This window comes from Myotis brandtii, unplaced genomic scaffold (genome assembly GCF_000412655.1).
Source record: "Myotis brandtii unplaced genomic scaffold, ASM41265v1 scaffold680, whole genome shotgun sequence".
NCBI classification, from domain to species: domain Eukaryota; kingdom Metazoa; phylum Chordata; class Mammalia; order Chiroptera; family Vespertilionidae; genus Myotis; species Myotis brandtii.
The window spans coordinates 203,124-214,857 of NW_005370658.1; the positions used below are offsets into that span (position 1 = coordinate 203,124).

The following is an 11,734-nucleotide window of genomic DNA, read 5'->3' on the forward strand; positions in this document are numbered from 1 at the left end:
AGGTGGGCATCGGGAAGGGAGACCTGGGGCCCTAGGTCTAGGGTTTGAGGCTGGTGTGGGGAGGAGAAAGCTGAGTCCGGAGATGTGAGCAGAAAAGACGTTATCGGGGCAGAAAGGAAGATAGTGGAGGAAAACAGAGACGGAGAAGCCGTGACCCCGAGGAAGGGACATGAGCCCGGTGAGAGCTGGGGACCCCCAGGCAGAGGAATGAGCCCTGCTGAGACCAGAAAATCAGATGGGGGAGAGGAGAAGGGCGAGGTGGGGGACAACTGACTCCTGATATACAAGAGTCTCTGAGGTCTTGGGGTCTCAGACCTCGATTCGGAGGAAGGGGAGGCTTCGTCCGAATGAGACAGAGGGTAGTAAGGGGCAGGCGGAGATCCTGATGAGGTGCCGAGAGGCAGGTAGATGAGAGAGGCAGTCCAAGGCCTGAGCCCAGTGGGGTGGGGACACCTACTCCAGGGCGCCTAGACTTTGTGGAGGGACAGGGATCGCGGTGGCAAATGGCTGAGTCCAGGTGGGGGACGGGAGTTCTGGGAGTGTAATGCTATTTCATCTTACAGGCCTGACTGGGCCGTTCCCTTCCAGTTCCGCTCAGTTTCCCGTTTAATTCCCGCTTCTCCCGCCTGCCGGGGCGGGCGAGGCTCGGGAGACCTCTGAGCGGGGCTTGGAAAGCGATCCCTCCCACCCGGTTTCTGAAAGTCAGAGCTCTGGGTTGGGCCTCGGGAACTACAATTCCCAGCGCGGCCTACGGCAGCTGCGTCGGCGTCGGCTGCGCTAACGTCACGGCGGCGGGAGGGTTGGGGGCGTGTCCTGCGCGCTGATTGGTCATGTCCAACCACTGAGGAACCTGCGGAAAACGCGCGCCGAGACCTGCGCCTGCAGACCTGGTTCCTGCAGACCGGGTTCCTGCGGCCGGTAGTGGCAGCCGCGGCGGCATGGATCTCGGAGAGCTGGAGAGAGACAATACGGGCCGCTGTCGCCTGAACTCGCCTGTGCCCGCAGTGTGCCGCAAGGAGCCGTGCGTCCTGGGCGTCGATGAAGCAGGCCGGGGCCCGGTGCTGGGTGTGTCCCCCGGGCTGGGGTGGAGGAGGGACGTGATCAGGGGGGTGCACATTGCACTGGAATGGGAGCCGGGATTGCACCGGTTTCGTTGTGTGTGAGGTGATAGCCATGGCATTGGTGATGGCACCGTAAAAAGTGGTGATAATGGAACAAGGATGGCGGCTTTCAGGGGCTCACTGGTTGGACCCCATTTTTCCAGGCCCCATGGTTTACGCCATTTGTTATTGTCCCATGTCGCGCCTAGCAGATCTGGAGGCCTTGAAAGTGGCAGGTGAGCCCTTGGTGTATGTCTGGGGAAGGGGGTTCCTGGGCATGTGCAGGGGCGGATGTACACTGGAGGGAGAGAGCAGGAATTGGGAGAACCAGCTGCTCCCCTTCTCTCCCAACCCTTTTCCCAGACTCAAAGACCCTGTCGGAGAGCGAGCGGGACAGGCTATTTGCGAAAATGGAAGAGGATGGGGACTTTGTGGGCTGGGCACTGGACGTGCTGTCTCCAAACCTCATCTCTACCAGCATGCTTGGGCGGTGAGGGGTCCCCAGGAGGGGCCTGGGTAGGGGGGCAGCCAACTTGGGCTGGAAGGGATTGGTGGCTGGAATGGGTTTGACTGGGCTCTGTTCCCCACTGCAGGGTCAAGTATAATCTGAACTCTCTGTCCCATGATACAGCCGCTGGGCTGGTGCAGTATGCATTGGACCAGGGCGTCAACGTTGCTCAGGTGAGCTAACTGTTGGGTTGCTCCATTTGATCACCTCAGGATTAAGTGGGAGTATGAGTGCAGTGGGCAATTCAGCATCAGACATATGTAATACCTCAAAAATATTTATTGCTGCTGTTGACTTCCTACTGCTTTTCCTACCCTAAAAAGGTGACCCACTAAGGACCATGGTGGGGCCCCAGCCCCACCCCCATCTATCTCTACCCTAAAAGCTCAGTGTCCAGAACAAATCCCACATCTGTCCACCTGTCCTAGCCCAGGGCACTCTCCAGTCCTGGATGCCTGCCCCATTCTCTTCCCTGGTTCCCCCACTTCCAGCCCCCTCTCCTACAATCTGCTCCCAAACAGCAGCAGCTGACAGTCATTTTTTTTTTTAAATGTAAATCTCAACATTTAATTTTCTGAGCACAGTGGAAATTAAATCAGGAACATTCACAGCCAAGGGGAGCCAAATGAGATTAAATTACCAGAGAGAAATATAAGTTGGCATGGTATCGAGTGCTCTGAGGCAAAGAACCAGCTGTTTTGAGAGAATGACATGGGCAAATACACTTGAGGGAGGGAATAGAACAAGGGAGGCCTTGCTGACGAGGTGGCTGAGATCCAGAAATGGAATGTGGAGCTGATGATGCCATACTGGAGCAGACAGACAAAGGCCCTGCCCTTGGGTTCATGCCTAAGTCAGGGAGATGGATGTTCAGCTAGTAAACAAATAATAAAGGTGATTTGTGAGAACAAAAACTGCTACAGAGATCACTTTCCCTCTTACCTCTCTGCTCTGGCCATGGGGCCTCCCCACCTCAGGGCCTTTGCACTGGCTGTTTCCTCTGCCTAGAACAATTTCCAGATCTCCACCCACAAGGCTCATTCATTCCTTCATCTCTTCCAGGCCTTTATTCAAATGTCATCACCTCAGGGTGACCTTCCCTGAATTGCCCACCTCCATTTAAAATGACAGCCTCTTCACCCAGCTGGTATGGCTCAGTGGTTAAGTGTCAACCCATGAACCAAGAGGTTACTGGTTTGATTCCCAGTCAGGGCACATCCTCGGGTTGTGGGCTCAATCCCCAGTAGGGAGCATGCAGGAGACAGCCGATCAATGTTTCTCTCTCATCGATGTTTCTACCTCTCTATCCATCTCCCTTCCTCTCTCTATAAAATCAATAAAAAATTGTAAAAAAAAAAATGACAGCTTCTTCCAATTCTTCCCTATCCTTTATTATTTACCCGGTTTCTTTTTTTTTTTTAAAGATTGTATTATTTTAAAAAATATTTTTATTGATTTCAGAGAGGAAGGGAGAAGGAGAGAGAAATAGAAACATCAATGATGAGAATCATTGGTTGGCTGCCTCCTGCACACGCCGTACTAGCGATCAAGCCCACAACCTGGGCATGTGCCCTTGACTAGAATCAAACCCGGGACCCTTCAGTCCACAGGCCGACGCTCTGTCCACTGAGCAAAACCAGCTAGGGTTTACCCTGTTTCTTGTCTGTGGCCCTCACCAGGGTGTCCCCTCCATGAGAACATGGATTTTTGTCTGGTGTGTTCATTGCCTTGTTCCCACTATTAAGTGCAGCCCATGGTATGCAGTAGGTGCTCAGTAAATGTAGACTATTGATGTTCTTTGTGAACGGAGACACTGAGGCAAGCTTGGCATGCAGGATGAAGTAGAGCAGAGGGCTATTGCTAGTCAGGCAAGTAGCAAAGGCCCCCAAAGCCCTCATGGCTTTTATTTGGGGAGTACAGCAAATAACAATGGAGTACAGCAAGTGACAATGATTAACAGGTATGCTTATGAGATCATCAGAGCTAAGTTATACATTAAACTATTAATTTCCTATGTTATACAAAGACCCTTTCCAACTGCAGCAGTGCACCCTCCCTTAAACTTTCCATGCCCTCATGGACTATTTATCACCTCAAGGAAAGTTCTGCCTCTGAACAATAAGTCTTGCTTGCAAGACTGTTTCTTCTGACGTGGCCTGCTTGCAGGCTCCCGCCTTTTCCTGGCAGAACATCCTCTTCTAGTTAACTTCATTCCGCTTGACCGCTACATAGACTGAGTACAGCTTGATCAGAAAAAGACTCTTTGGTTCAACAATAAAGATATAAAAATAAACAAATAAAGTTTAATTTGTAGAACTGCAAAAAAAAAAAAAAAAAAAGAAAGAAAGAAAAAAAGACTCCCTGGGAGGTGATGCTTGAGCTGAGACCCCTGAGAAAAATGCAGCCTGGGACGAGCCAAGAGAAGAATATTCCAGGCAGTGGGAACAGCAAGCGCAAAGGCTATGAGGCTGGCTCATTTGCACAGTTGTTTGTCTCGATGTTTGTTGAATGAATACATTTCTGCCACCACTGCAGGTATTTGTGGACACTGTGGGAATGCCAGAGACATACCAAGAGCGGCTGCAGCAGCGCTTTCCCGGCATTGAGGTGACAGTCAAGGCCAAGGCAGATGCTCTCTATCCCGTGGTCAGCGCTGCCAGCATCTGTGCCAAGGTTAGCCCCTTGCTGTCCATGACCGGCTCCCAGCGTCCCTTTAGGCAAGGGGCAGGTGTGGATGCCCTGAGGGAGGGACATCTCAAGTGCCTGTCTTGCCCACAGGTGGCCCGAGACCAGGCCGTGAAGAACTGGCAGTTTGTGGAAAAACTACAGGACCTGGACACTGATTATGGCTCAGGCTACCCCAATGGTGAGCGGATGGTGGTAGGGGCTGCTTTGGGGCTGTCCTGTGATAGTGATGCTGGTGGTAACTCTGACAAGGCAGTCCTGAGAGTGGTTCTGCTTACCCTGCTCCGCAGTGGGAGAGGCTGAGGCCCAGACTGGGGGCCACTTGCTCACAGTCATCATGTGGCAAAGCTGGTTTCCAGCTGGCAGGCTCCTTCCTGCTCCCTTCCTCTCTCTGCTCTCTGGAGCCCCAGTGAGAGACTGAGACCCATGGTGGGTGTCTGTCTGTTTGTTAAGGGGAAGGAGGCGGGATGAGGGGCCCTGGCTTATGTCCCATGGCCCCAGCTTAAATCCATCGTTTTCTCGCAGTATGAGACTCAGTTTCCTTGTCTGATATGGAAGTGATTGTGCTCCCCCAACACACACACATAGAAGGGCAGAGTTGAAGATTCAAGGTGGTTGGGTTCAAGGAACCCCTTGACCCTTCTGAGGCCCAGGAAGAGACTGGCAGGTGGGTGGGGCGACACAGTCTGTGATTGGAACTTAGGTGAGGCCAAAGTGAAGAAACCAGGTCCAGGCCAAAAACAGTTTGGCCAGCATTTGGTGCTTACTGAGTACCTGATGCATGCTGTGTAGGGTCAAGCCTTGGGGATATAGCTGTGAGCAAGACAAACAAGGATTTCCCTGTCCCCACTGAGCTCATGGTTACGTGGGGGGAGACGGACATTAACCTGATGACCCACAAATGCTGGTTTAATGACTGTTGTCCTCTGGGTTAAAGGAGAGGTCTCAGAGGCAGTCTTCTTAAATTGTACCTGAGCAACTGTTGGCCAGGTAGAGAGTCCAAGAAGAACTGCCTGTGCAAAGGTCCTTGAGGCAGGAAGATGTCTCAGGTAGTGCAAGGTGCCTTAGATACTCAAGAGGAGGCCTGAGATGAGATCATGGGGCCTCAGATGGAGTCTAGGGAGCTGGGGCTTTATGACAGGGCTCAGGGGCTGTCACCATTGCCACTCCACCCCTTCCCTAGATCCCAAGACGAAAGCATGGTTGAGGAAGAACGTGGAGCCCGTGTTTGGCTTTCCCCAGTTTGTCCGGTTCAGTTGGCGCACGGCCCAGAGCATCCTGGAGAAGGAGGCGGAAGGTGTTACGTGGTGGGTGTCCCAGAGGTGCTGTGAGGAGGGAGGGAGGCTAGGGCTCATCCCAGCCTGGGAGGGTGCACCCCCCAACCCCCAACAGCAGGTGGTCAGTGTCACCACCTCTCGCCTACAGGGAGGACTTGCCAACAGGGGATCAGGAAGGACAAGGGAGGATTACATCCTATTTCAACGAAAAGCCAGGAAACCGCCCCCATCTCCCCCACCGGTACTTCCAGGAACGTGGCCTAGAGTCAGCGACCACTCTCTAAGAGCCAGCCTGTACCCTTTTTACCTTCAGTTTGTGATTAAAATTGCTTAAGGAAAGCCAGGCATGGGGGTTGTACTTTGGGGTGGAGGTGGCTGGACCCAGCCGCTGACTTTTGTAACCTAAACAAGGTAGTGGGCACTGGGTGATTGATTTTAATTTTAAAAAATTTGTGAGAGTTTATTTGAGCCAAAATGAGGATATATGCCTGGGAACAAGATCGCAAATGCTCCCTGGTTCTATTTAAAAATATATACTTGTGTGATGCAGAATTAGGAAGGAGCACATGAGAAGCACCCTGCCCCAGATCACAGGTGGGCTTACCTGGTGTCTCAGTCTGTTTGGGCTGCAATAACAATATACCACAGACTGGGTGGCTTATTAACATCAGACAGTTATTACAGTCCTGAGGATGGAAGCCCAATGTCAGGGTGTCAGCATCGTCATGTTCTGGCGAGGGCTGTCTTCCGTGTTGAATGCTGCCACCTTCTCACTATGTCCTCACATAGGGGAGAGGGGGAGGGATCTCTGTGGGATCCCTTGTATACGGGCACTAATTCCATTCCTGACAGTCCCACACTCATGACCTAGTTGCCTCCCAAATGTATCACCTCTTCAATACCATCATCTCTGGGGGTCAGGATTTCAACATAGGCATTTCAGAGGGGACACAAACATTCAGACCATAGCAGGTGCCTCCTAGGTCCCTCCAGAGATAACCCATGTTACAAACATTGGTATAGGTATATTCTTTACCAAAGTTTTTGTTTTTTACACAAATGGGAGGAAACTATACCCTACACAGTGCACATTCCTCTTTGTGCCACGTATGTCTTGGAGGTAATTCCAAATGGGTATCTAAAGACCTGCCTCCTTGCTTTACAACTGAAGAGCTCTCCGTGGCATGACTATCCTGTAGTTTAATGCCTCTTAATAGACACTGAGTTATCGCTCAGCTTGCTGTTAAACCTGTATAGTAGGGAATTACGGGGATGGGCCATCATTTCTAGTGCACAGCTTTGTAGGATAAATTCCCAGAGGTGGGGTTGCTGGGTTTGAAAATGTATGTGTTTATCATTTGGAGAAGATATATTTTCCAATTGCCCTCTGTGGAGGCTTGTACCTAAGGGCACTCCCACCAGTAACGGAAGTGAGCACTGAGGGCAGGGAATGAACCTGAGCTATTTCAGCAGTGCCTAGACTCAGGAGGCATCCATCAATCTTGCTCTGTTGAATTAAAGAGACCTTGCCCCTGTTTGCCAGGTGAGGATAAAGAGGAGGAGGATTAGTAGTGGTGCTTACAATCCAAATCCCGGACCTGAGTCCAGTCCTTTGCCTTAGGGCAGTGGTTCTCAACCTTGGAATTTCCGGAGGATGAGGCCCAGAAACCAGGATTTTAAAAAGATTCCCAGGTGATTCTAATGTGCAGCCAAGGTTGAGAACCACTGCCTTAGGGATTTGGAAGAATGGGGAGGAAGGAAGGCGGCTTCTTGTGTGTCGGGGAGCTTCTTGCTGGTTGCACACCGTGGGAGAACACACCTCCTGCCCCGGTCGGTCAGCCCTTCTCTGACCCCGTCCCTCCCCCTCCCCCCATTTCTAGCACCTGAGTATTCCAAATGACACACCACTGTGAATCAGCCCCGAACTCGGACCGGAGGGTTAGAGTGGGACCCATCAGTCTGGCAACTGTCTTTCCCACCTGTTTCCCCAAGAGGCTGCCACATCAAGTGCTCTAGTTGGCGACTTTATTCGGGGGAGAGGGGGAAATGAGGTAGAGTTGAGTGTCTCTAGTAATCGGAGAGGAGCGAATCTCGGGTTCTAGCGAGGAGGGACAGGGCTCCGGAAACTAGAAGGCAGAGAGGGAGAGGGGTGGAGCTCTGAGTGACTATCGGGGCCGGGCAGCGGGTGGGGAGTGGAGGGACGCCTCTTCCCTCTAGGGCCGGGCGCCCCCTGGGGGCCGCTGCAGCTGCCACTGCCACTCCCGCTGCCTGCCACGTCCTGGATCCAGGTGCGAGGGTGGCGGGAGCGTGGGAAGGTGGCCTCCCGGGCCCTGCGTCCCTGTCTGCGAGTCGGAAGCACCGAGATGGAAATGTTGAGGCAGTCGCCACCGCCAGGAACTACCACCGGCAGCGTGTAGCCCGGAGCCGAGCGGCAAAGGTCCACCCCATCAGCGAAGGTCTGGGAGGAGAGGTGGTGGGCGTTTTCAGGACTGGGGAAGGGGGGCTTACGGAGGGAAAGACTGGGAGTTCCATGGAGAGTAGGGGCCCGGGGAGCGGTCTTGGGGAGGACGGTTCCTGCCTCTTGGTCTTCCTGGGAGTCTGGGGGAGGGACCATGGGGGAGGGGCGCGGGGACTTGAGGAGGGCGAGTAAGTAGTTCTTACTGGGTGCCAAGGGGCTGGGGCCTAGGGAAAGGTGAATGGGCTTCTGGACCTGCAGACTGTGGATGGCCTAGAGCAGAGACAGGCCCTTGGGAAGAACAAAATAGGTCTCTGTGGGCCTTAGGGAGCTACAGGCTTACGCATATGCCTTCCACTGTGGAGGTTGGGCTGGAGAAGGGGGAGGGTGGGAGCAGGGTCTTGGGGTGCTGGAACGGACTCGGACCGAGGCCATAGTACGGGGAGGTTTCAGCCTCTTCCCCGAGCCCGCTGTCCCATGCTCACCTGCCCGTAGGTCCTGCAGCCAGGGTTGCAGTCCCTCTTTTCTAGGGGTGGGAGCCAAGTCGGGCCGCAGGTGATAGCACTTTTGCAGATGGCAACCCTGGGGTTGGTGTGTGGAGAGAAGGTGGGTAAAGGCGCTGAGGTTGCGTTCCAATGGGATTCCTGCTCTCCAAGGATCTGTGTCTCTCCCCCCGCCCCCTTCCAGGTCCTGCCTCTTAGTACCAAGCCCCTACAAACACCACCCTCCAGATTTCTCCCCTCCCCATATTATATATATATATATATATACACACACACATATATATTTATTTTAGCCCTAGTCGGTTTGGCTCAGTAGATAGAGCATCGGCCTGCAGAGCAAAGGATCTCGGGTTCGATTCTGGTCAAGGGCAGGTACCTTGGTTGCAGGCTTCTCCTCTGCCCAGGCCCTGGTCTAGGCATGTGCAGGAGGCAACCAATCGATGTGCTTGTTTCTTTTCTTTTTTTTAAATATATGTATTTTTATTGATCTCATAGAGGAAGGGAGGGGAGAGAGATAGAAACATCGATGATAAGAGAGAATCATTGATCGGCTGCCTCCTGCACGCCCCACATTGAGGATTGAGCCTACAACCCAGGCATGTGCCCTGACTGGGAATCGAACCATGACTTCCTGGTTCATAGGTCGATGCTCAACCACTGAGCCATGCTGGCCGGGCTCGATGTGTTTCTCTCACATCAATGTTTCTGTCTTTCTCTCTCTCTTCCACTCTCCCTAAAAATAAATGGAAAAATATCCTCCGGTGAGGATTAACAAAAAAACAAACAAGAAAATTTTTAAATTGATTTCAGAGAGGATGGGAGATGGGGAGAGAGATAGAAACATCAATGATGAGATAGAATCACTGATCAGCTGCCTCCTGCACACCCCACACCAGGATCGAGCCCACAACCCGGACATGTGCCCTGACGGGGCATGTGACCTCCTGGTTCATAGGTCACAGCTCAACCACTGAGCCACACCAGCCGGGCCCACCCCATATTCTCTACACATACCCAGAGCTTTGTCACCACTGGCCGAGTCCCTGCCCATCACAGACCATCTGCTATAAGCTAACCCTTTTGTTTGTTTGTTTGTTTGTTTATCCAGGTTTTCCCTTTTAGCTTCTGTTTTCAATCAAGAGGCCCCACCCCTTTATTTAAAAACAGGTTCCTGGGAGGCCACGCCTCCCTACTGCCCATCTTAAAAGCCAGGGGCACCCTAACCAGTTTGGTTCAGTGGATAGAGCGACGGCCTGCGGACTGAAGGGTCCCAGGTTTGGTTCCGGTCAAGGACATGTATCTTGGTTGCGGGCATATCCCCAGTGGGGGGGTGTGCAGGAGGCAGCTGAGTGATGTTTCTAACTCTCTATCCCTCTCCCTTCCTCTCTGTAAAAAATCAATAAAATATATTAAAAAAAGAAAAAGAAAAAGAAAAAGCCAGGGGCTGTACAAGCTCCTCCCCTTTCTGCCTGGCTTCAAAACACCAGGCCTCATGCTTTAGAACCTGGCCATGTTGGAGGTAGGCCATATCCCTTCAAACTCTAGGACCCGTAAGCTGCAGATCCTGCCTTCGGCCCCACCCACAACATAGGCCATTCTTCCCACCTCCTACCAGGCATGGCAGAGCTCGGGGCAGAGCAGCTGTGTCTGGTGTACCCCCAGTAGCAGGAAGCGGAAGCGACTGCGGAGAGCAACTTGGAGGTGTCCCAGAAAGGATTCGCACCTGGACATCGGGAGAGACAGGACCTGATGGGTCAAGATGCCAGGGGGCTCTGGCCCCTGGGTGGGCAACTGGAGCAAAAAGCACAAGGAAACACTGGGGGGTGCTGTACTCGCCTGGGGCTCGGCTTCCTGCAGCCCTCTGAGAGGATTCCAGGTTCCAGAGCCTCTGGCATGTTCATCTCTGAGGGACAGCAAACAGGGCAATAGAGAAGGGAACTTCTTTCAGTTGAGGCTTTGGATCCTCATGTAGGGTTGACCTCAATAATATAATTCCTCTCAGACATAAAACACTTTGAGGTGCAAGTAACAATCATTTATCATAATCATAATCAGCTAATTATTTTCATGTCCCTAGTAGTGGTATTAGTGCTCAAATGCTTGCATACAACCCTTTACAACACCCCTACGATTTCTATTATTTCTCCCACTTTTTAAAAAATGTTTTTTTTTTATTGATTTCAGAGAGGAAGGGAGAGGGAAAGATAGGAACATCAATGATGAAAAAGAATCATTTACTGGCTGCCTCCTGCACACCCCACACTGGGAATCGAGTCAATCGAGTCTACAATCAGACTTGTGCCCTGACTGGGAATCGAACCCTGACCTCCTGGTCCATAGGTGGATGCTCAACCACTGAGCCATACTGGCCAGGCTCTCCCACTTATTAATGGCCCACATAAGGCCCAGAGAGGTTAAGTGACTTGCCTAGGGTCACACAGCTACAAAGTGGCAGAGTTTGTATTTGAACCCAGACAATCTGACTCCAAAGCCTGTTATCTTTAACCAACATTCTTAGGCAACTAGCCCAGGCTGCCCACCCTGGTCACTCTAAGTTCCTGTTATAAGGAAATTGTCATTGCTGTGTTGGACTGTGCATTCTTGGGAGTTAGGGGTTAGGCAGGGTCTGGAGTGCAAAGTGGCAGAGTTCATATTTGAGCCCAGACAATCTGACTCCAAGCCTATTATCTTTAACCAACATTCTTAAGCACTAGCCCAGGCTGCCCACCCTGGTCACTCTAAGTTCCTGTTATAAGGAAATTGTCATTGCTGTGTTGGACTGTGCATTCTTGGGAGTTAGGGGTTAGGCAGGGTCTGGAGTGCTCACCTGCTAGGTGCTGCTGGCCTGTACCCAGATCAGCTGCCAGCCTATGGTGTCTCTGGGACCTAATGGGGAGTGCACGGCTCCCTCCACATGCCCCTAGCAGGATCCATGCCAGGGTCAGTTGCAGGACCCAGGCCAGGCCCCTTGGTCGTGTACAGCCCCTGCAGGCCATGTCCACCTGAGATAAGAGTCAGCTCAGTTATGGGTGAGGTTTGGCTGTCCTTTTCTGGGAGCTCAGGGTGATCCTCTTGATGTACACTCAAGGATGGTACCAGGCAGAGCAGAGAATGGGCAGTTGGGAGGCATTGACCAAAGACCTTAAAATCTCAGGGGGCCACCGAGGCCTGGCTCTAACCCAGGGGTCCCCCCCCCCCCCCCCATC

At 52.4% G+C, this 11,734-nt stretch overlaps 2 protein-coding genes across 4 annotated transcripts in view; both read left to right on the forward strand.

Moving 5' to 3' along the window:
- The window catches only part of RNASEH2A (ribonuclease H2, subunit A), a 13,557-nt gene extending 7,644 nt beyond the window's left edge, over nt 1-5,913 (forward strand). The window contains exons 1-8 of one of the 3 annotated variants that reach the window (XM_014529443.1): nt 847-1,065; nt 1,265-1,336; nt 1,464-1,590; nt 1,694-1,781; nt 4,144-4,281; nt 4,387-4,474; nt 5,477-5,600; nt 5,719-5,913. In XM_014529443.1, coding sequence (XP_014384929.1) covers nt 939-1,065; nt 1,265-1,336; nt 1,464-1,590; nt 1,694-1,781; nt 4,144-4,281; nt 4,387-4,474; nt 5,477-5,600; nt 5,719-5,854 — 900 coding nt within the window. In that variant the 5' untranslated portion in view covers nt 847-938 and the 3' untranslated portion in view covers nt 5,855-5,913. Of the gene's footprint in view, nt 1-846; nt 1,066-1,264; nt 1,337-1,463; nt 1,591-1,693; nt 1,782-4,143; nt 4,282-4,386; nt 4,475-5,476; nt 5,601-5,718 lie in introns of those variants that run through there. The other 2 variants (XM_014529444.1, XM_014529445.1) reach the window with 2 other exon arrangements.
- A 223-nt stretch (nt 5,914-6,136) lies between these two features.
- Nucleotides 6,137-11,734, forward strand: part of MAST1 (microtubule associated serine/threonine kinase 1) — a 43,914-nt gene continuing 38,316 nt past the window's right edge. The window contains exons 1-3 of the mRNA XM_005881607.2: nt 6,137-6,164; nt 7,788-7,858; nt 7,988-8,026. Coding sequence (XP_005881669.1) covers nt 6,137-6,164; nt 7,788-7,858; nt 7,988-8,026 — 138 coding nt within the window. The remainder of the gene's footprint in view (nt 6,165-7,787; nt 7,859-7,987; nt 8,027-11,734) is intronic.